The 22,389-nt window shown below is 40.2% G+C and overlaps 4 protein-coding genes across 4 annotated transcripts; 1 reads left to right on the top strand and 3 right to left on the bottom strand.

Annotated features, from left to right (window-relative positions):
- Positions 1–60: 60 nt before the first annotated feature.
- On the bottom strand, positions 61–4,768 carry LOC128890806 (mitochondrial proton/calcium exchanger protein). The gene is made up of 6 exons (XM_054149681.1): positions 4,398–4,768; positions 3,456–3,907; positions 3,202–3,372; positions 2,807–3,121; positions 1,830–2,741; positions 61–1,742 (listed from the first exon to the last, which is right to left on the bottom strand). The coding sequence occupies exons 1-6, from the start codon at positions 4,453–4,455 to the stop codon at positions 1,356–1,358; spliced, it is 2,295 nt and encodes a 764-aa protein (XP_054005656.1). The 5' UTR covers positions 4,456–4,768; the 3' UTR covers positions 61–1,355.
- A 400-nt stretch (positions 4,769–5,168) lies between these two features.
- On the top strand, positions 5,169–11,429 carry LOC128890818 (myb-like protein Z). Its single transcript, XM_054149709.1, has 7 exons — positions 5,169–5,325; positions 6,622–6,919; positions 7,000–7,402; positions 7,498–7,854; positions 7,937–8,342; positions 8,599–9,238; positions 9,881–11,429. The coding sequence occupies exons 3-7, from the start codon at positions 7,076–7,078 to the stop codon at positions 9,939–9,941; spliced, it is 1,791 nt and encodes a 596-aa protein (XP_054005684.1). The 5' UTR covers positions 5,169–5,325; positions 6,622–6,919; positions 7,000–7,075; the 3' UTR covers positions 9,942–11,429.
- Positions 11,430–11,547: 118 nt separating this feature from the next.
- LOC128890803 (ionotropic receptor 25a) lies at positions 11,548–15,990 on the bottom strand. The gene is made up of 5 exons (XM_054149678.1): positions 15,587–15,990; positions 14,206–15,359; positions 12,426–13,264; positions 12,030–12,359; positions 11,548–11,960 (listed from the first exon to the last, which is right to left on the bottom strand). Exons 1-5 carry the CDS (start codon positions 15,714–15,716, stop codon positions 11,618–11,620), a joined length of 2,796 nt encoding a protein of 931 aa, XP_054005653.1. The 5' UTR covers positions 15,717–15,990; the 3' UTR covers positions 11,548–11,617.
- A 1,046-nt stretch (positions 15,991–17,036) lies between these two features.
- Positions 17,037–19,025, bottom strand: LOC128890600 (ionotropic receptor 25a-like). The gene is made up of 4 exons (XM_054149253.1): positions 18,741–19,025; positions 17,976–18,514; positions 17,480–17,809; positions 17,037–17,334 (listed from the first exon to the last, which is right to left on the bottom strand). Exons 1-4 carry the CDS (start codon positions 19,023–19,025, stop codon positions 17,037–17,039), a joined length of 1,452 nt encoding a protein of 483 aa, XP_054005228.1.
- Between the last annotated feature and the right edge of the window lie 3,364 nt (positions 19,026–22,389).

The following is a 22,389-nucleotide window of genomic DNA, read 5'->3' as shown; positions in this document are numbered from 1 at the left end:
TTCACGTATCAAATGTATGTACGTGGCTGTATGGTACACAAGGTTTAATATAACAATGACTGTACGTGAATATCTTTAATAAAAATAATCGTACATTTAAATTAGAAAAAATATTTCGAATAAACTATATTTTTTACATAAATAGTTTATTACATAGACAGGCACTTTAATGCACAAAAGTAAAAAAGTAAATGTTACCCCGGACACTATTATTATTCGCGTATTCCCCCGAAATAGATATAATATTTGTATAATAATACATCGTAATTGTGTTGTAATTTTGTGCAAATATATGTCTGTACATTACTACACAGGCATAATCAATTTAATCTTCTTACCCCAGTTTAATGTTTAATTATTATAGCAATTATACATTATAAATTCAAACAATATTTACGATTTTCAATTATAATAAACATTTTACTTTCAATTGCCATTAATATTTAATTAACATTCAATTTGAGATTTTTTTTTCATAAGCAAGGTTTAGATACTTACTACTTAAATGTTGTATGCTTTATATAATTGTTTGTTTCTTTATATAATCAGTACATACATGTAATGGATAGTTTTTCTGTTTATGTACGTTACAATTAGTAAAATTACTTTATCTATAAATGTACATTATATCTCTTCTCTACCTCAAGCATAGAGGTAATATGTTTACAGTTTTAAAGCAAAACAAAAATGATCACTCATTGTCGGTGTATTATAAATCTGTTACAACAGTCAATACTCAGACAGATGGAATGATTCCTCATGGTAGTACAATATTTCGGAATTGATTTTCACTGAATTAAAAAAACTGAATACTATTATATCCCATAGCCAGCCACCATTGTCAATTAGTCAATAGTAGTAATGTCACGTACAATTTAAAAAAAAAAAAAACATTTTTAACATTAATAATTTATAAGCAAGGTAGTCTTTTCGTGTCCAGCACAGAGATATCTTGCAAATCGTGGATCAAATTATACATTGATGCCATTAAATGCATCACAGTCTTAATGACAAACTCAAAATCTGCTTTAACTATATAACTATACAAAAGTTAGGTTAATGTTATTTATCGGTTTTAGTTCAAAATTCTAAGTAAGAAAGACCATGTATGTAGAAGCAAAGTGCTTTAATACACACATGGAACTATTGCAATTATTTATTCTGTATAGTCATTTAGAGCTGTATATCTTCTAGGACTTTTTAAAAACGTACTTACTGTATAACCTCATTTGGTAAAGAAATAGTTCCCGATCATGTTTATAGAGATGAAAATGCCGTATCTCTTTCGATTAGTGTCCAGTGAAGAAGTTGTATTAATAATTACGTACATTAATTTATAGTTTATTGTGCGGTAATCATAGGTGCTTAGAACCTTCCGCTTTTTTTGTCGTTGGTGGAACACCAGGCGCTAATGGAGGATTTCTGACCGAATCAGAAGTGGTATTACTTTTAAGAACTGCAGCTGACTTTTCTCTTTTCTGTTCAGGTGAGCGTGGAGCATAATCTTCGTCTAATTCTTCTTTTCCGTAACCCTTTTCAGTCGTCACAGGTGTAGCAGGAACTGGAGATTTTGGGGAAACATATTTCGTTTCAGAATCATTTGCTTCAGTTGAATCATTTTGCAATGTTTTTTGCAATTGTTCATCCACTTCTAAAATTTCCTCCTTATCGATCAATTCAATCAATTCATGCACTTGATTTTTGCTGAGCTTAATATCTTCTTTTCCAATCAATTCCACTACCTATAAAAAAAATCGTATACTTTATACCAATTTACATTTAAATGTATATTTTTTTATTCGTATCATGTATTGGATATTATGTATTACCTTCAGAACGTCTTCGATCTTTATAGAGCCGTCTCTATCGCCATCGATCTTTCCCAAGATTTCTGCTATGCGTTGCAATCGATGATCATCAGGAACACTTTGAATGCGTTTAATAGCTGTGATTAATTCGTCTATTTTAACCAACTCTTCCTTTTCTTTTGAAGAAACACATGTTTCTACATCAGCGCTTCCTGCTTTTTGTTTAACCTGTTTTTCAGATTCAAGTTGTTCTAAAACCGCGTCCATCTTTCCTATCATCTTGTTCACTTTCTTAAATAATCGTTTGGCGCCCTTAGACACTTTAATATCTTCTATATCCTCTTGACCTCTTGCAGCTGCTTTAATTTCATAGAGCTCTTTTAAATCTTCTTGATAGTCGGCCATCTCTTCTTTGAGCTCTTTTAACTCCTCCTTCTGCACAGACATCTTCTGATTGTCCTTTCCAATGGAATCTAAAGCCTGTTCCAATACTTTTACATCTGTATTCGTAATCTCATCAGTTTGAGTGCTTTGCACAGTGACTGATGGTTGTGGTTCGTTTTCTTTCTGTTCCAGCCGCTCCTCTTCAATTTTGCGTTCTTCCATTTTAATGATCTCAATATTCGTTTTGTGGTCTATTTTACCTTCCTTCTCTCCTATCGCACCTTGGGTACGTGCGACAACCGTATCAGGAAGAGCAGATATCGTAGCTTTCAATTTGTCTGACATGGGTATTGTTTCTGGGACCATAAGTGCTCGAGAAAGAAGCAATAACGACGGCGGAACCTTCTTATTTAAACTTAAATCTAACCATTGAGCCAACTGCTCCCTCAATTTACTTTCTGGCAAGCCATATGCTCGCATTCCGCGTGCTCTACAAGCTTGTTGTAATTCGCTTCTAGTAAGAGTGTCTATACCTTCTTTTTCGATTAGCTATAAAAATAGATGTAAATTATGGTACGATAGATTACGTTTATTGTCAGTAAAAAAAAAATTACCTTATCATCCGCTGAAAGACTTCTGAGCCTCATTCTAAGTAGAAATCGTAAAAAGTTTGTCGTTCCAAGTGTTTGCACATCCAACACTCTACATAATGCAACTAATTGTGGACGAGAAAGAGAATCTAATGTGATTTCATCCTCGAAAAGTTTACTAAATTGCATGATTTCATCGTTTGTGGCTGTAGCACCGGACGTTCGTACTTTATAGAAAAATTCTGCAAACTCTTTAGCCTTTTTTGATTTATAATCCGACGATTGTACTGCCATATCATCCAATGTTTTTTGTAGAAACTTAGCCATTTCGATTTTAATCTGAAATAAAAAAGTCGAATATACAAATTCAATAAAAATTATCGTAATATTAAAAACATTATAAAGTCACGAATTCGTACCTTCAGCGCTTGCTTTAATTTATCTTCTTTTTCTGTTGCTGTTTGGAAAGTAGATGGTAGTAAACCAGGGAAAAGTTTAATAGCAAGTGGTAGTAAGAATTCCATAAAGGGTACGATAATAAAAACAGAAAACGGAATAAGCCTGAACAAATCGCCAGTTGTTTTTATAAGCTATTTAAAATACAATTCAAAAAGTCAAACAGATATTATTTGATAACATGGATAATAAATACACAACATTATTTATAACTTACCAGTCTGTGTTCTCTTCGACTAAGTTCTTTACCTTGCAAAATTCTCCAAACTAGTTTTGCAGAGATTTTCATATCAAGACCCAGTAATCTGAATCCATGATAATAATGTATTATTTCCCCTTTCACTTTTTGCCATAAGGTAGGTTTTTCTGCCAATGCTTTTTGAGTACTGTGTACAACACTTGTTTCTGTTTTGTCTTTTTGTTCCTTTTGTTCCTTGATATTCTTCACAGTATCTTCTACCTTTGAGGATGATTCTTGGCTTTTCCATGTTGGTGTTATATAAATTGTACGGAGTTGTAAGTATGGTGAATTAATACTATTGCAGTTTTCCGTTATAGTAGAGCTTATAAATAATCTACTACTTCTTGAATCCCTTTTACCCATACAAATAAGTGCCGAGGATCCATTTATTTGATTGATATTATGCCACAATTTGAAACAGCAGTATTCTGAAATAAATGAATCTTGTCAAATTTTGTAAATTATATCTTCAATATAAAATGTAATTATATACACTTCTCTTTATCATTTCTTTAAATGTAACAAGCATTGTTGTATTATTCAAACATAAATCTTAAATGAAAACTATTATATCATTAGCAAAAAATTGATTGTAGATATATCAATATTATTATTCACAACAGTAAAAATAGCATTTCATTAGAAATACCGCTACACTGCGAAACCACGAACCGCATTATTATTAATACCTATTTCATAACATAACCTACTACTAAATTCATTTTGTAAATCGTAATATTAAAGAAAGAAAATGATAAAGTAAAGTGTAAAAATGTTGTTAATCTGTCACAGATATTAATAACTCTATCTATAAATTCACCTGTTATATAAATATAACGTGTACAATATCTATAAATCACGCGTTCGAAATAATATTACAATTCTAATTTGTTATCAATCGGAATTAATTGTACATACGTCGAATTGCTCTGCCCTGGCTAATTGCCAATGTTTTTCTGTGAATTAAAGTGTTCATCTCGTATTAGTTTTCTTTTTGTAGTTTTTGTACTTCTTCGGAGCCGTGTTTCTGTGCAAATATGTGGTAAAATACGGCCATTACACATTTTCCATTTCTGCCTTGAACATAGCGATGAGAGATCAAAGATCACATGTAATCACTTGTAGGTGTAGGTATCTGTTCGTAAGCTGGTTTTAATATTACTAGCGCGACTTAATGTTTGTTCATTTACTTCTATTTATTTGCGCACATTCTTATCGATATATCTCACAGTTAAATACAACTCTTAATTTAATTAGAAGTCGCAGGCTCATCAATTTTAATGTGTTATCGACGATTTAAAAAAAATATACGTAGCAGTACTGCTACGTTAATCTTATTATTCATGTTGTTTTTTTATTGTTCGTTAAAAAGTCACCAAGCTCTGCCACCAATCAAGACTCCTTCTTCTTTGGCGAAGCGTCTTGATTCGTACCCAGATAGAGACTTTCTCCCTAGGGAAGAACAAATTCTTCGGGTATTCTTTCATACAAATCTCTTTATAAACGTATTTATATATTAACAATCTGCCAAAGACATTTGTCCTTTCTATTCAAAACAAATTCGTTCATTGACCTCTAAACGACCTCTAGAAATTGATCGACTTTTGGGTTATTACTAAGAGTGGTTGATAACGATCTGTTTGAAAATGATCAACACATTTTACGAACACGAACGCAGTGGAAGATTAATTTCAGAACACACTGGAAATCTTGTGCAAGAGCTGACCGTCTGCCAATATGGAACCGAAAGGAGGAGGGGTACTGAAGTTTTAGTAGCCGCCATGTTTTTCTCTGAGTGGGGTGTGTAGAAGAGGCCGGGGTGAAAATCATCTCTCGAGGCATGCAGGTACGTCAGAATTCGAACATTTTAGTTTATCGTCGTGATAGAAATGAGTATTGTGATTGTCGTGAGTTGACAGTGCCGTAGCGTATGAAAATGAGTTTGTTTTTGTTTCGTAACGTCACGCAGTCCGCCGTTCTTGACGCGAGAACTATGACTCAGGCGAAACGCATAGCGCAATCGACAAGGTTATTTGCATTGCTCGAGTAATGTCTCTGCCAACAATCCATATAGACTTCGTGTTGGAGCGTTATGCGTACGAATTGCAGTTTGTTTTCGTGTACCAGTTCAAGAGACATCTATCAAGTGGACGAGTCTGATTGACGATGCGTGCAAAACCCTGAAAATTCTTTCGCTTTTACGTTTGATCTCTTGCGCCCCCGTAATCTGGAGATAACCGTTTTTGACAACGTTTAAGAACGATTGTCGAACGGCTTCCGCCAATTTTTTGGCTCATTGTAATTTAGCAAATGCAACATAGCACAGTCGTTCTCAAAGTCACGACGTGGAATAATCGTTTTTAGATCCATGATTCGTGCAACGTGACTGAACAGCCTCCAACGTAAACGTACGTCTCTAACTACGTCTTATGTTTTGCGCAAAAAGTTTACGATTGAATAAAGTTTAAACGGACACACATTAATAGTTCCCGTTGCGAACGTTCAAAGATGTACGATTCAAAGATTTAATTAATTTTGTATTTCCGAAAAAACAAGTAGATCAATGTAAATTTGTATCATTTTTTTTTCCGTATGTAAATAAACATTGTTTCTGCTTACACTTATGGAGCCTTGTTTTATGATGTTTAATGTGACATAGATGTTTATATTTTGTGTTGTTTTGCATTGTTTACCAGCTGACTAATTTACCAAAAATGTCTACAATTCGTTTTCCTCTGAATTTTTTGTTGCATGTGGTACATGTACTTGAGAATACTTACAGTTATCATAGGAGGCTAAATAAACTCAATCGTAAAAGCGATAGGTATCGGTCTAGCCTTGTATCGTATATATTCTTTTTGTATATTCTTTCATTCAGCATGGTATTCACGTTGTTAATGTATCAGCACTAATATTTATTTAGAATTAGATAATACTAAGGTGAAAGTTTCGTATGGTTAATAGCTAGTAATGCTTACATAAGAAATGTATTAATGATTTTCTGTAGATTTAAGTTTACACAAAATAAAAGAAAGTATTGAAAAGAAAATCATATGCAGTTATTTATTTATTTAGTTATAATGAATATGCTTTATATATTACAAATACTTGTAAGAATAATCAAAGAATTATGAAATTTCAGTGTCAAAATGGGAAGGAAACAAACTATACCTGTTATCCTTCGCTAAGACCTGCCGCCTCATTTACACAAAATATCCACCACCTGTGCACAAGAACTAAGTAATTTTTAATCAACGTAACTGAAACTACAAGAAGTATTACTACTGATTGTGGGTAACGTAACTAAAACTGAGAAATTACAAGTAACAAAGAGAAGCAACAGAACATTTATCAAGCTAATAAATGTTAAGGTGGTGGATTGAGTAAAATTGAAACATTAAAAGGACAATAATATAATACCGTAACTCTATTGTAAATAGGTAACTTGATTTACACTATTTGTTCAACGATTAATTAATGAAATGTTGTGTAGCGTATTAAGATTTCTATAACTTTTAAGGAGAGAAGATGATCACCCTGGAGGTAGCAGAGTCTGTAAAAGTTCTTGGGTCTTGGGGGAACTTTATTAAAAGGAAATGAGGAATCCGGCGTTACACCTGGTTGGGATAGCGGCATCCCCTGGAGGAGGCGAAGTGTTTGATACAAGGGCCGAGGAGGAGTTGCGCCAGTGGCTGGAAGCACGCTTGGACGCATTGGGAATAGACCCAGTTGCGTACTCGCGATTTGTGCTTAGCCTACTGCGTCGCCCCAACTCGGCCCTCAGTCCTCCAGAAGAAGCAATAGGTACAGGTAGAAGTGGAGGACGTCGCATTCGTGCTCGTCCTAAAGCTAAGCTACCAACACAAGGAGACCGAGTACAGAGACGTGCTGTTGTGCAATGTCTGACGAGTGCTGCCGATAACGTGAGCTACTTTACTTATTTTCATCTTGTTCCATGAATATTTACATACATTTGAATCTTACCGATAATAATATGTGTATTATTTTCGTTACATAGAAATGTGGGGTGGAAACGCTAGTCGATGAATTATGTATGAAATTGCGGGACTTGGAAGGAGGTGGCTCAGACGAGAAAGAGGAAGTATCCGCAAAGTCTGATTGTGAAAATAAAACAAACTTAGAGTTGCTTACACCACGTGACAGAGCTCTCAGATACTACGCGGCTTTTCCTGCTTTGCAACCTACGCCCCTTAAAAAGGTTTCTCAGAGAAAGGATAAAAACTTTGGAAATAATAATAATAATAATAATAACAACAACAACAATAATAACAACAACAACAAAATCAACGGAGTCAAGTATAATAATAACAAGAACAACAATAAATCTCGCAATAAGAAGACTAAAATGTCCATTGTGAGTGTTGCGTAAAATCTATTTTAGTGTTACATACTTCGGCGGATGAATCTCTGCTTATGGCTTTATCTTATATTTTCAGAGTATTGACTCGCGCAGATTAGAAGACAAAGAAAGTTTTGGATTTGCTAAATCAATGGAGCTTGAAAGAGAAAAAGAACGAGAATTAGAATTAGATCAACTCAGATTGGCACAGTTGCAAGCAAAGTTTGACGAGAGCTTAGAAGCACTTTGGGATTCAGGACCAGGCAATGCACAGGACACGGCTTCTATTTGGGCAGCTCCTACTCTTTCTATTCCTTCAGGACCTCTTTGGCCGACAGACACTACCGAGACAATCTTTACTTTATCCACCTCGGACAATGGTTATGCTACTGACACACCGTACCAAGAATCTATCGTTGACGACTCGCCGCTTATTCCATGGGACATTGATTTAATCAGTATCGAAGATTATGCGGATGAATGTAATAACAAAAATAAATCAGGTCAGTATTTAAACATTATATTTAATTTATGAGTATCACGATATAGTAATATTGACTTAAGTATATCTAACGGATAGGAGACCGTTCTGAAATGTAAGTAAACGAATGTGCATAAAGTTAGATGTAGATTGTTATGGTATCTGTGTCGTGCTACAATGTGTCTTTTATTATTATTTTTATCTATTACCATTTGTGTAAGTTAGTCGACGTATCGTACAATCGAATATAAACAAATTGAAAAAATTTACCGTTACAGAGAGCAACGTTAACTGGTCTGATTCCGCAATGGATGGATCTTGGTGCTGGAAAGGGCTTGGCAGTAACTTAGCCGCCTTGGGTCACAGTCCTCAGACGGGCAGTTGCTTCTTTCCAGTTGCACCGCGTAAGACACCCATTGGAACACGCAAGGAATCTCATTCAAATCTGAAGGTGAACAGCCTTCCAGAACCTGACGAGGATTTGCTTACTTCCGCTCGCACACACTTTCGTCCGATAAAGGATGACGGTCAGTGGGCCGATGGAACTACGTTCCCTGTGAACAATACTTTAGAGCGGGTTGCGTATCGTAGATCCGAGTCAGGGAACTTGTTATACCTTCCTGGTGGAGAGAGTCCATACATGGAATATCGAGAGAACGACTCGCCGATTCCTCCAGTGTCTTCGAATTTAACGTTGAAATTTAGGGTGCGTCAATGTGACAAGTGCGTTCAAACCGAGCCCATTCGATCTCCGGTCAAACGCAGAATTCTCTCCGAACAGGATCAATTTCATTATACTCCGGTCGGAGAGGAAGATACAGTTATTCGCGAAGAGGAGAAAATCGAGAAAGATTGCTATGCATTGGGTCAACTGGGCTGGGTACGATCTAACGTACCTCTGCACAATGATAGGAAGAGGTAATACATGTCACTAAGAGAATTCACATTACACGTCGAGCGCTTTATATTTTTGTCACTTTTTGTATACGCTCGTTGCACTTTTTTCACCCACTTTCGAATAATATCAAGTATGCATTACGTTACATTACATTATCTTACGTTATTGCGCGGTATGTGGATAACGTTACGTTGCTCCTTTAACAATTTTCAAAGCATTTCTTGTTTGTTCGGAGGTACGGACGTACTACTATTACATGGAAAACCATTGAACCCGTAACGGAAGCAAAATTTATGTTATTTAATAATACGTAAAATGTTTGTGCTAAAAATTTCGTAACAATAATTTTTCGTTGGTTGATCGTTGTATAATTTGCGCAGGCATCGGTGCATGTATATATGTATGCATGTGTCATACATATATGTATACGTATGCGTTATCGATTACATAGTATGTAACGTTATATTATAAAATTAAAATGTTATCCTGGAAAATATTAGAAGCAATTTATGTTGGTAGATCGAGAGTATCGCGTGCTATCGATTGGCTATTAACACTGAGCGCACGATTTAGCATAGCTTATAGTGTATGATCTGAGTACTTAGATACACCGTTACATTCAATATCTAACGTTACATGTTTAATGTGTTTTTTTGCGATAGAAGGCACAGTAGCAGCTTCGGATGCCAGCCTCTGACGACTTTGCGTCCGTTGACCTTATGAACTGGATAAATACGAGCTGCTAAAATGCTCTAATGATTCAAGATCCGAGGTTTAGCTACACGTTTCTTTTCCAAGACGAAGACGCAAACCGTTAATGAACACGACAGAAAGGGGGGGGCCTCTTGGCATGTGGAATTTGTTATGCATGTATCCAAGACGGTGCCGTTAATAATAATAGTAATAATAATAGTAATAATAATAAAAAAAAAAATATCCCCCGTTGTCGTTAAACAAAGAAGTAAAACAAAAAATGCGAAGCGAGATGAAAGGAATATTATATGTTCATTTAGATAATTATTATTAACCCTTTGACAAGTAAAGCAAAAAAGAAATGGAACAAAGTAAAAAAAAAAGTATATGTTACGCAGCATTCAATGATGTGCGCGTGTGCACGCACGCGCGACTGAAAGGGAGAAGATAAAAAAAAAATATATTGAGAACGTAGTCCACGAGATTTCGTTTGTAGCTTGTTAATAATTTTACGCGAACTTTCGAGAAGAAGAGAGAACAAACACCAAAAAAAAAAAAAATTAGTGCGCTGATTTTCTATAGAGATAGTAGTAAGCAGAGTTATCCTTTTTTCTGTTTCTCATCCGATGTGCAGGCATTTCGTGTGCGCTTCATTGGATGACGTATTGCAAACAACGAGAGAAAAGAGATAGATAGATAGATGTACATATATAGAGAGGGCGGGGGGGTGGGCGGGGGGGGGGGGGAGTATGGAATAAAAAAAAGATAACCATGAAAAAGTGCCCTAAAAAAAAAAAAAAAAGACAGAATTACACTGAAAATCGAGAGAGAGCGAGAGGGGGGGGGGTAATTTCGAAGACGGAGTACTTATATAAACGAATAAAATGGGAAAATCAATCATAAAGTGGCGCACGACAATTACACCACGAAATCATCGTCGAAATAATGTTCTATTTTCTTGTTGTTTTCTTTTCGTAATTATTAATGGATTATCTTAATTGTATCTCCCTAACTATAATTTAACTTCCTAGAAGAATAATACCCTAATTCCCCCTTCCACCTATCATCGAATCCCATGTTTCGAACATACCCCAGTATCCAATGCTTTTCCTGTGCTCCCTCGGAGGAAATATATCGGATAACTAAGAACGTACATGTGGGTAAACGAGGAAGAAAAATGAAATAACGTGTATGGTGGGACGCACGCCTACCCTCGGTGCGAAGGTACGGCGAAGCCGTATAAGAAACGTTATTCGAGAGTTGAATGCCTTTTAAACAAGAGAAACGTATAAATATATAAGAAACAAGGGTTGAAGTAACGCGGAAACATGACGCGAAAAGGGTTACTCGCGATAACGAACGAAATGTTTCGTATGAAAAGTGTGCGATGCGATGAGAAAGATGGAATAAAGAAAAAAAAAAAAAGAATCTAAACATGTATTCTCTGAGCGAATCAATGTACGCAAAGGGAGTAATCAAATAAAGGCATTGCAAACGCTGATGTTGCATATTATGGTATTTACTCTTGTTGTATCCAATCCATTTTTTTCTTCTCCTTAAAAAAGAAACATGTACTCCGATTCGGGGCTTCTTGTTTGGTTGCGTCAGAAGTTATTAGTTCTCTCGTATAAATTCGTTTCTCTTTTTTTTTTAAAGTAATTAAAAAGTAGTAGCGAACAATCGTTGCCAATCGAGGGAACTTAGAATTAGAACCTCGCTCTGAACTGACTAGTTTGAAAACCGTGCGTGGGAGCCGGTTTCAAGTTGAACCTGAGCGGTTTCACCTTGGTAAATTTACTTTTCTTTGGGCTGTTGCGAGCGATGTTGGTGTTCTTCGCGCGGTGCCGATAGTACCAATATTCGAAGGCCAACGTAAAGCAAGCGAAAATGATGCCGAGAAATATAACGACGAACACACCACCGATGTTGTAGATACTTATGCCGTCGCTTTGGCTGTTCTCCGTGTCGCAATTTTTTCTGTCGGGATTCTTCTTCCACCATTTATGCTTCAGTTTCTCCAATTTCCTTTTGTTCAGCAGAATCAGAATTCTGAAAAAGAAAAGAAACGAATAAAAGTGTCGGATAAGGAACTGCGAAAAAGGTAGAGCATCTACGCACGCGTTGTTAAACTGATCCTTCAACGGTGATCCTTGTTGAACCGCGATCGCGTATGGTTTCCTCGAGAAATCCTCTCCCACTTGAACGAAATCGCAGTTTGTCATGGTAAGATATTTGATAGTCGTCGAATCCTCTATATAGGCGAACTCGTTGTTCGAGTCAAGCCGGCGAACTCGACGCAGAGCCTCCTCGGTCGTGGCCGGAAAGCCGGCTTCCAACATTGCTTGGAACATTTTCGAGTATTTGTCGCTGACGGGGTAGTCCCATACCGCTAGCTTAACCCTCTCGACTTCCGTCAAGCTGTCGTTAAGGCTCATTTGCTTCCAGATACTACGATGCGCATTGTCTTCAGATTTAATATCGTTTAAGTAGCGATTTGAACTTTGCTTTACTTACTTAAAAAATGTCTGCTCGATCGCGGCCATCCTCTCGAAGTAAACGTAAGCGGGAGAATTCATTACAGGAGCGTACTGAATCTTGTACTGTTTGCTAAGGTCCTCCAAGGTCTCGATCGGTATTTCCAGCCTGGAGACGGTCAAAAACGCCGCGAGATTCGCAGTGTACGAAGCGATGATGATGAACCCGAACAGCCACCAAGTAGCGGCGACGAGTCTTCCGGAGAGGTTCTTCGGTGCTTCGCCTCCTCCCTGTGGCGTAAGGGAGGTCATGCAGAACCAGAAACACTCCCTTAAATTGAACTCCCTTTTCTCGTCGTCGTCCTTATATTTCTCCCGGTTGTTTTGATAACTATACGGCGACCAGCGGTCGAAGATCCATAACAGAACGCTGGTGAACAGGTAAGCGGCCAGTATGCAGAACCAGACTTCGTTCTCCAGAACGGTCAAGAACTTGAACAACGACGTCGACGTTTTCGTCTTCAGCATCATGATGGACAGACCCACCAGATCGTAATAAGGTACGGTGAAATCCACCACTTTTTCTCTTTCCGCCGTCACCCAAAGCGAGCTAAGCGCGATGTCCGCTCGTTGATCGATCAACTCCTTCATCATTCCGCTCCAAGTGCCGTCTTCGAGTAGATTTCCATACTGCTTGTCGTCCGTTTCGCGAATCTCGTATTGGAACTCTACGATGTTTTTGATTTCGTTCAAAAGGTCGATGCAGAAACCGTAGTACTCGTTTTTTTCTTCGTTGTACATCACGAACGGGGGATGGATCACCGTGACCACTCTGTAGCTCTTCACCGCGGTGGCATTCATGATGTCTTTGTTCGTTACCTGTACAGATACAGAGGAAAACTGGGGACGTTATTCGACGTTTTCTGCAATCGCTAGATCTCTTGGAAATTTATTAATCAACAGGACGAAAATCGACGACAGAGTGCCGCGATCGAATAGAAAAGTCCAAGTATCGAATGACAAGGAAAGCACTCGGGGTGCTCGACGCGAAACTACAACCACGAATGCCAGGTCGCGTTTACGTGGCTATCGGCTTTCGTTTTATATATTGGGTAAACAAATAAAGTTGCATGCGCTATCTTCATCAGCGCCCGCGGTTATCAGCGATACGTGTAAATAAATGTAACGACCGCGTGTCAAGGATACAACCACGGTGGCGACTAACTCGCCAAGGTTCATGGTTAGAAAATCGTATTTTTTTTTTCTTTTTGCTGCAATTTCCCTCGCTGATATCGAATAGGAAGTAATTTTTGTTAAGTAATAACACGTTGAAAACGATAGTATCGCTGACAAGCGAAAAATAAACTCGTTAAATAAACGAACGCTGCAAAGGTCTCTTAAATATTCCGTATTTTTCAGCGAAGTTAAACAAATGGGACAGGGACCGTTTAAAATTTTCGACTTGCTCGCGTATTCCTTCCTACCGCTTTGTTAGCTATTTATGAAACGAATCTAGGTAAAAGATATTCCATTTCCAACGAACCCATTTTAAATAAGATCACGTTACGATAGTGACATTTGATGAAATAAAGTCTCATCCTCGCGTGACTAAAAGCTAGCATTTTTTCGCCGATCGATAGGTCGTCCTAATTTCGGTCGATAATGTCACGAGCACCCCCTATCAATTTGCTTCGTTGATTTGGTATGCTATCAATATTCAAGATTTTTACGCTCTACATTCGCCCAACGTAGACTACAGGAATATCGAATTGAAGATGAAAAAATACGAGTACTATCTAAGATTTCCTATCTATGTCGACATTACTTGCCTGTAAGGCCGCCGAGACGCTCGCGTTCCAGAATCCGCTGTCAACCATGGAGGAAGCAACCCCATCGGCGATAGTCACCAAGTGAATGGACATGTTGAATCGCGCTTGATGCTCGCCGTTTCTTTTTCCCCAACGAATTCCTGCGTACGTAGGCGTCATATCGCGGTAGGCAGCTTTCAGTTTGCCGAACAAGTCCAGTTTCCTCTTGGGAGTGTTCGTGTTGTTGTAGTCGTCGCAGGTGATGTGTCTCGGTTTCAACGGCCATTCGTTATTGTCCAAGGCTAACTTCATCGCCCTGACGCCTAACTGGACCAGGTCGTAATAGAAAGCAGACGAGACGAACGGCTTGGGCAGGATACTTTCCACCGACGGCGTCGACTTTGTTTGGTTCTTCGGTTCAGGCCTCATGAAAAGGACGGTGATGTTTCTGCACTCGCACTTGGGCCAGACGTTGCTCTCCGGTGTCAACAGAAACCAACCGTATTTTCTTCCGGTAAAATTGAGAGATTCCGCTGCCTCGAGAGCTACATTGATGGTGTTCTCGTCCCCCAGGATGAAATAGTTTACGATATCCAAGTGTCGTAAACTTTGCAACTGATTCTTCATCTCTGTCACCTGTTGCGAGGCCTCGTTGATCACGTGTCTCGTCGGAACGTTCAACAGCAAGCTCTTGTATTTGTGATCCATGACGAAATTGTGATCGTAGAGAATCGCCGCGTTCGTGATGTTCAGCTGAATCGCCAGCTGCCTGATCGCTTCCGGTATCAAGTCCGCCGGGGGCATCACTTGGATCAAGTATCCCGTCTGATCAGCGTTTAAGTTTCTCCAGTAGAGGAGGTCTCCCTTTTGGCCGTATTGCGCGGATAGCGTAGGGATTCCTAGAGCGGCTGCGAACGAATTCGATATTTTCGCCCCCATGCCGGCTGTTGTCGTGTCCACGATCAAATCAGGAACAGTCGTGGCTTTCCCTTCGACCGCGGACTCCCAAGAATTGCAGATGCGGTCCAAAGTGTCGTTTACGTCGGTCTCGTTCACCTGAACCATCCAGACTTTTCCCAAGTAACCCGAGTATTTATCCTTGATCGTTTTTAGAGCGGCCATTATGCTCTTGTTCGCCACTTTGTTGGTCTCGTCGTTCACGAAAACTGTATCGGAAATGCGTTTTGTCAATTTATGAAACGCGATCGATCCAGGGTTATGGTTTGTTTTTAAAAATATTGAAGTATTAATTTCAAAATGATCTTCATCATTTAACAAACAAGCACCCAGCCTTGACAGATGTCAGGAGTTATTTCGAAAGAAATTAGAGACTCTGTACGTAAAATGAAAAAGTAGAAATTCGTACGATGAGCTTCCTTGTGCATTTACTCACAAATGTTAACAGGTCTCGTTGCCGTCGACGATCCTCTGCCAGCTGCTGAGTCTTCCTGTCCTTGAACCGGAATCATCCCGCAGAATCCGAGGAAAGCGAACGCAAGAGTAGCGAGGCACGCGTATTTCATTTTCTGATAGATTTTCGGAGAACTAACTTTACGCTTCGCGGAACTTCCTTTGAAAGTTTCTTATCCGGTGGAGAGGCTCGAATACCCCAAATTACGGCTTGCTTTTCAGCGATAAGTGATGGTCGTGTGGTTAAATTCGTTTCGTTCGCTTGGACGTCGAGGGATATCGCGTGCGGAAATTGGTTAAGCAACTGAGGGTGGTCTCGAAACGCTGATCCAAGGGTGGTTCTGTTTTATTTGTGTTTGTCCATCGGTTGCCGCGGGGATGACCTAATCAATTGCTCGCACCAACGCACCTTGTCTCTTCCTTTTTCACCTTTTCGCGTTAGTAAAAATCGTCGATCGTCGATCGTTGGTGAGCTCGGGGTCGCGCCACGGAGCCTCTCGATGCGTACTCCACGACCGACGCGACCACAAACACCGCGACGTTTCTCCGCGTATTTGCATGTCACGCGTCGCGTGCTCGCAGATCCCGTTATCTGATAGAACTTGTACTTCGACGCGCCATCGATACCTTCGTGACTCGAGATCGCGTCGATGCGCGCCGTGCACCTTTTGACCGTGCTTTTCTTTCCTCAAAATCGTCGGGGCATTGTTCCAGCTTCCGATCGCTTCGTGAAAACGACAAGTGTTCGCTGAAGCAACTCTAAAAGCCATAATTAGAGCATCCGGAATGCGAATAGGTTAAAAATAACGAGTATACAAAATTCGACCATGGTACAAGCAAGACACGGTGTGCTCGATGAATCTCCGAGCAAATTTTATGTTGCCAGAGGTGCGAATTAACACTTCAAAGCGAAAGGTCGAAAGCTCGTTTTAAGATCGAAGTTCACGGCGAAAAATCGAACACTTTGAATCGACGCGACGTGATTTGCGATAGCGATTTAGCAAAACAAAGTAAACGTCCATTCGTTAGTAGCGAATCGAATTGAATATACATTTGATACGATCGGCGCCCTCTCGTGTATCTCTTGACTTTCTACGTAAGCTCTTTGTCGGTGGGATTTGTTTGATCGAGCGACTATCCTTTTCCTAATGGAATCATGTTTGAGTTGAATCTGTTCGGAGGATCTCAACGGATCCAGCCGCGATAAAAGATCTGAAAGGATCGATATCAATGATGAGTGTTTAACGTGAAATATACGTGAAATATCGCGCTTGTTTAACGGTGTTTAATACATATAAGCGAAGAGAACGCGTACGTTTTTCTCGTCGCTTATTAAATTCGCATTTGTTTTAATATTCTTCCCTATTATCGTTAAAAAAGAAAAATGTTTAATGATAGTTACCCGTGAAAATAGAAGAAACGCGAACCAGCTGTTACTTCCTTGATTTTCCTTCCATTTTCGATTTTTCATGGGTCGATAACATCCTCGCAAACAGACGGACTTTTTTATTTTGTCGTGGTCCATAGAAATGCCACAAGTACTCAAGGCACAATGTCAAAATCGCGAGCAATACGCCGACGAGAATTAGCAAGAACACAGCTGCTAAATCGTCGAGCCCGAATCCCGCGTTGAAGTCCTTATCGGCCGGGCAATTCGCCCTGATAGGGTTCTCGTCCCACCATTTTTTTTCCAAGTCGTTTAATTTTCTCTTCATCGCCAAATACGCGATCCTTTAAATAAACGTTAATCGACGCGTGTGAAAATTGCATTTTACTTTATCGGAGCCTCCAAAGAAAGGCACACAGTAGTCGCTACGTGCGAAATTCAATTACGTTCGAGAAACAATTCTCGCGGGATATCTGGTTCGACACTCACGCATCGTCAATTTTCTTCTTCAACGGGGAATCTTTCCGCACGGCGAAGGCGAACGGTTTCTTGCTGAATTCATAGCCGACCTGTCTGAAGTCGCAGCTCGTCAGCATCAGATATTTTATGGTCATAGCTTCCGCTATAAAAGCGAACTCGTAAGTGCGGTTTACATTCCGTACCATCTTCACGGCTTGCTCCACGCTAGGAACAAATCCCACTTCATCCATAGCGTAATACATCTTGGTGAACTTGTCTTCCAAGGGATAATCCCAAACGGCGTACTTGGATCTGTTCCACTCGGGTGTATTTTCATCTAGAGTCATTTGTCTCCACATCCTGTTCAAACAATTTTCACTCTTGTAAGCTTCGCTTCGATCGCGTGCATGCATGTAGATGCATTCATTTATGGATCACGAATATTCAACGGGTAGATTACGAGTGCGTGGACTTGTCGTCGGTTGCAAGTTAGGTCGGTATTAATAAGTAAGCAGAAACGACTCACTGGTAAAGCATGTCCTCCGCTTCTTTCATTCCATGGAAGTATCTGAACGTGGAAGAATTGGCCAAGGTGGAATAACGAACTCGATACTGTTTCGTGAGATCGTCCATGGAGTCGATGCTCCTCTCCAATCTTTCGAGCGTCTCGTCAGCCGCGAGATTGGCCGTGTACGCGGCGACGATGACGAAGCTGAAGAGCCACCAGATCGCCGCTGCCAGTTTCCCAGATAAATTTTTAGGGATGTCCCCTCCACCTTGGGGAGTGAGCGAGGCGAATGCGAACCACAAGCACTCTTTCAAGGAGGAGAATCGATCGTCCGGCTCGTTTCGATATTTCTGTCGATTGTTACGGTAGCTAAAGGGCGAGTACTTTTCCAAGATAAATAACAGAAGTATCGTTAAGAAGAAAGCGAACGCGAAACTCAGCCAGACTTCAATCTCCAGGATCATTAAGAAACGAAGGAACGGGATCTGCCTCTTTCTCTTTAGCATCATTATCGCGAAGCCGCTTGGTCCCTGATACGGGACGGTGAAGTCCACTACCTGAAAAATGCGCGGGTTCCATTGTTTCGCGAAAACTCGAGTGGGAAAGATTTTATTCGAATTGTAGAATTAGGTAACCCGAACGTTAAGGGCGGAATCGCTCTGTTTAAAGTTCAAGTAACGCCAAAGCGCTCGTATAATATTTAATTTAGCGTTCCGTTGTGTAATTAAGACGAAAATTAACAAAACTAATTTTCACTCGTTACTCGACAATCGATATTTTCACCTGCGCCCTGTCAGACGTGATCCATATCGGTCCCACAGCGATGTCTGATATATTCTTTATTAGTTCATCAACCATGCCGTTCCATCTGCCATTGCGCGGATCTCTGTGCCCGTAATGTTCATCGTACGCTTCTCTGATGGTGTAATCGAAACCCGCTAGCGATCCAATATCGTTTAGTAGATCGATGCAATATCCGTAAAAACTGCCAGTCGTGGTATTGTACATGACGTACGGTGGAGCGATTCCCGTTACCGCTCGATATACCGTACCCATTCCACTGCTCATTTTTTATTTTTATGCATTCCTTCTCAGTTGTGTAATTTTACGAAAAGAAAGAACACCGTGGAGCTGTTCCAAAGTAATCATTGTCTACCATGTAATAGAAATAATATTTCAGTTGTCATATATAATTGTTTAAATAACCATAAAATTAGTATTAACAAAGGATTGAGAGCATACGCGTATCGGTTCACGAATGGCTTTTCTTGATTCTCGTTTTCTAGTCGACGAAAGGGACGCGTCTCTGATCGTAAGTAGAATAGGATCGCTGTCCGACCACGCGCAGACTCGTTCTACTCGCAGCGCAATATCAAGCGCAACTCCTTAATCTCGCGGGAGATTCTGATTGTTCCGTCTGATTTACACAGAACGTTGGTGTGTACTCCTGACATGGAACTACAAATGACAAGGTCCGGAGTAACTGGTTCGAGTTCATCCGCACACTTGATGCCAGGATACCGAAGAAATTCCTGCGATTCGCGCAGAACTTTGGATGGCGAATTTCGCAGTTAAGGCGTTATTAATCTTCCTAACTACGGACGGGCATTATACATGTAACTCTGATCGCAATCGCTAACGGCAGCGCAATGCCATAAATTTCCTCGGCTAAGCCCGTTGCCACGGTTTTCGGTAATTAATGCGACGACGAATGGATAGATAAATCCGATTCGGACAGCTCCTACGGTCCCAAGAAAGCTTTGACGAACACGGACGCGTTCTCGCACGATGTACCATAAAAAAAGGACGTAACGCGGCGTTGGGTATGAATGCGGTCTTTTCGATGCGAATGCGCAAACTTCCTAGGCCGAATGTTTTATCGTATCTGCACGAGCACGCGAACATCCCGAGAAGAAAGTCTAACATCCAAGTTTTATTAGAGACCCGACGGGATCGATATCTGATCGCGAAATCGTATTTCCAATTTCGTATCGAGTCGGGCCGATGTCTCCGGTAATTGGACAATCAAGAGCCTTTGAATCTTTAACGAAATAAGAGAGCAAGGTTCGCGTTACGCGCGATATAATTACGAGTCTCATCGGGTTTGAACCCAGAACCGATACCTATATTGATTGACCAATTATTAATTCGTTGGTAACCTTTTAGCGGGGCTGATATCGAAATCGTAAATTTATTGCCGTTGGCAGCCGGGCAACAAAGGCAGACCGATTCGGCTTTGTCGGAGAATTAACGACATAAATTTATCGTTCACCGTGCGCGACTGGACTCACCTCGAGCCAGGCTGGCGCGTTACTGTTTTTCCGCCGAAATATCGCTATATCCGTGGGCGAGAGAGCGAGAGAGCGAGATCGCGGCTTGCAATTAATAGCCCGAAAAACCATCGGACCACTCGGAAATTGGATTATGGCGAGAAGCTCGGGAAGACTAAAATGTGACCACCGTTTATCCGGAGAGTGAACTTTAATTGCAACGCGACAAGCAAATCGGATACGGCAAACTGGTAAACGCAACACCGTCCGAGGCGTTAAATTTGTTAATTAACGGTGCCATCGGTGCATGGTTAAAAGTCAAATCATATTCGAACGGTGATTGCATTCTCTTTGATCGTCGCACCTTTACCGAAGAAACGATATCGACGACGCTGCATCGGATGATTGCGAAATGGAGTCTTTGCAGTGACTTTGCTTAACACTTTCACAGGTTTCATTTGCAAAATATAAAAACATCGTACCTTGGCGAGAGCACGATCCAAGGTGAAAGTTGGCGAGATCTCTGCTCCGTGAGGTTAGAGCACGTCAAAGATACGATTATGTATTACAGGTACAATTACCGTGGTATATCCAATGTTCAATTAAAAACCAAGTAGATCGTGGCGGCAAGTTTTGTGGACTCCCAGCGAAAGTCGCCGCGTTCGCGGGAAAGTTTCGATGCCTCAACGGAAGTCGTTCGACTGTAAATCTTGGCGAGGGCTGATCCTCAGGCTCGTTTATGTTTCTATACTGGTTGCCGCGGGAATGGCACATTCAAAGCTTACCCTCTGCTTTTTTTCCCCTGTCGCCATTCCGCGTATTATCTCGGTCTCTCTTTTCCTTTCCCTCCTTTGAGCAAAGTACATATTTCCTTCTCAACAATGCCGGGCACTATAGTTAGGCGTTGTATTGTAAATCACCGGCAAGCTTTTTCCATGTACTCGCACGCAAATTGGGGCACCTTGACATGCGCGTGTATAGATACGTTTGTTCGTTTCCCACGCTTCGATTTTCTCAGCGTACGATATTGTCTACGGCGGTGGTCTGTGCGTCTATTCGGAGCTCGTCAGCCGAGAGACGACCGACGTCGGATACGAAAACGGCGTCCTTGGCGAGGAACCGTCGTGTCGTGCCGTGTACAAAAATGAAAAATATATTTTCGGTTTTTCCGATGTATCATTTCTAATTCTTTTATCGCGTTATCCTTATAAACCACAAGTTTCGAAGATATCTGAGATACTAATAATCATTGCTCCACCCTGTATATTATGATTACTTTACCGAAAAGTTGAACGACTAAAACGTTGAGTTTACTAAATACATTATTCCATGTTATTTACGCGAGCGTATATATCCCTTTATTTTCGCATTATTTTCGATTGACCGATTCTGCGCGTCGCGTATCCCCTAAAAGCACAATTCGCGTGGAGAATATTTTCGACGCCTGCGACTGTACGCGAGATTGAACCACCCTATTTCAACCGACTAAAATATTCCAATTAATAGCTCTCTTGCTTCAATTGAGATCGTTCAATTAATTGGAATCACTTCGACCTTGAATTTCAGCTCGACGCAGAGAGCACCTGGAATCGCGAAATACGTAATTCCTTTAATCGACAGCCACTCGATCGACGTCGCGAAGCTGGAAACTAACGCTTCGAGCCACGTAAAGTGGCGATGAAAACACACAACGGTACGATACAACGCCGAATGTAATGGAAATGGGTGTGCGTGTGTAAACACGATTGGAAGACATCGGTGGAACCTGCTACGTACTTGTACCAAATATGAAAATTTCCCAGCGGTCACGGCGTTTAATTAAATTTTCGTATTTCCGTTTAGAAATTTAAGGAATGCTTTGCGTACAAGCATGCGTTGTAAACAAAAGCAACCGTTTAATGAAACATCGCGGGTCAGCCACGTCCGCTCTAATACATTTAAAAGCCGTTTGAATATTCTCGCTTCGAGTTCGCCCGAAACCTGGAAGTTTCCGCCAGGGAACGCGAATAGTTTTGCATATACACGTAAGAATAAAAAATCCACGAGCCATTCCCATTAGTGACGTGGATTTTCGTTTGCATAATTAAACGTGAGGTTTAAAACGCAAGTAAACTATACAATTCTTTCATTATTTTTACTAAAAGCGAGATAACAGTCTGCAA

The sequence above is a fragment of the Hylaeus anthracinus genome, unplaced genomic scaffold, assembly GCF_026225885.1.
Source record: "Hylaeus anthracinus isolate JK02 unplaced genomic scaffold, UHH_iyHylAnth1.0_haploid 12001, whole genome shotgun sequence".
In the NCBI taxonomy this organism is placed as follows: domain Eukaryota; kingdom Metazoa; phylum Arthropoda; class Insecta; order Hymenoptera; family Colletidae; genus Hylaeus; species Hylaeus anthracinus.
The sequence above is the reverse complement of the archived record's forward strand: the minus strand, read 5'-3'. Positions and strand labels throughout refer to the sequence as shown.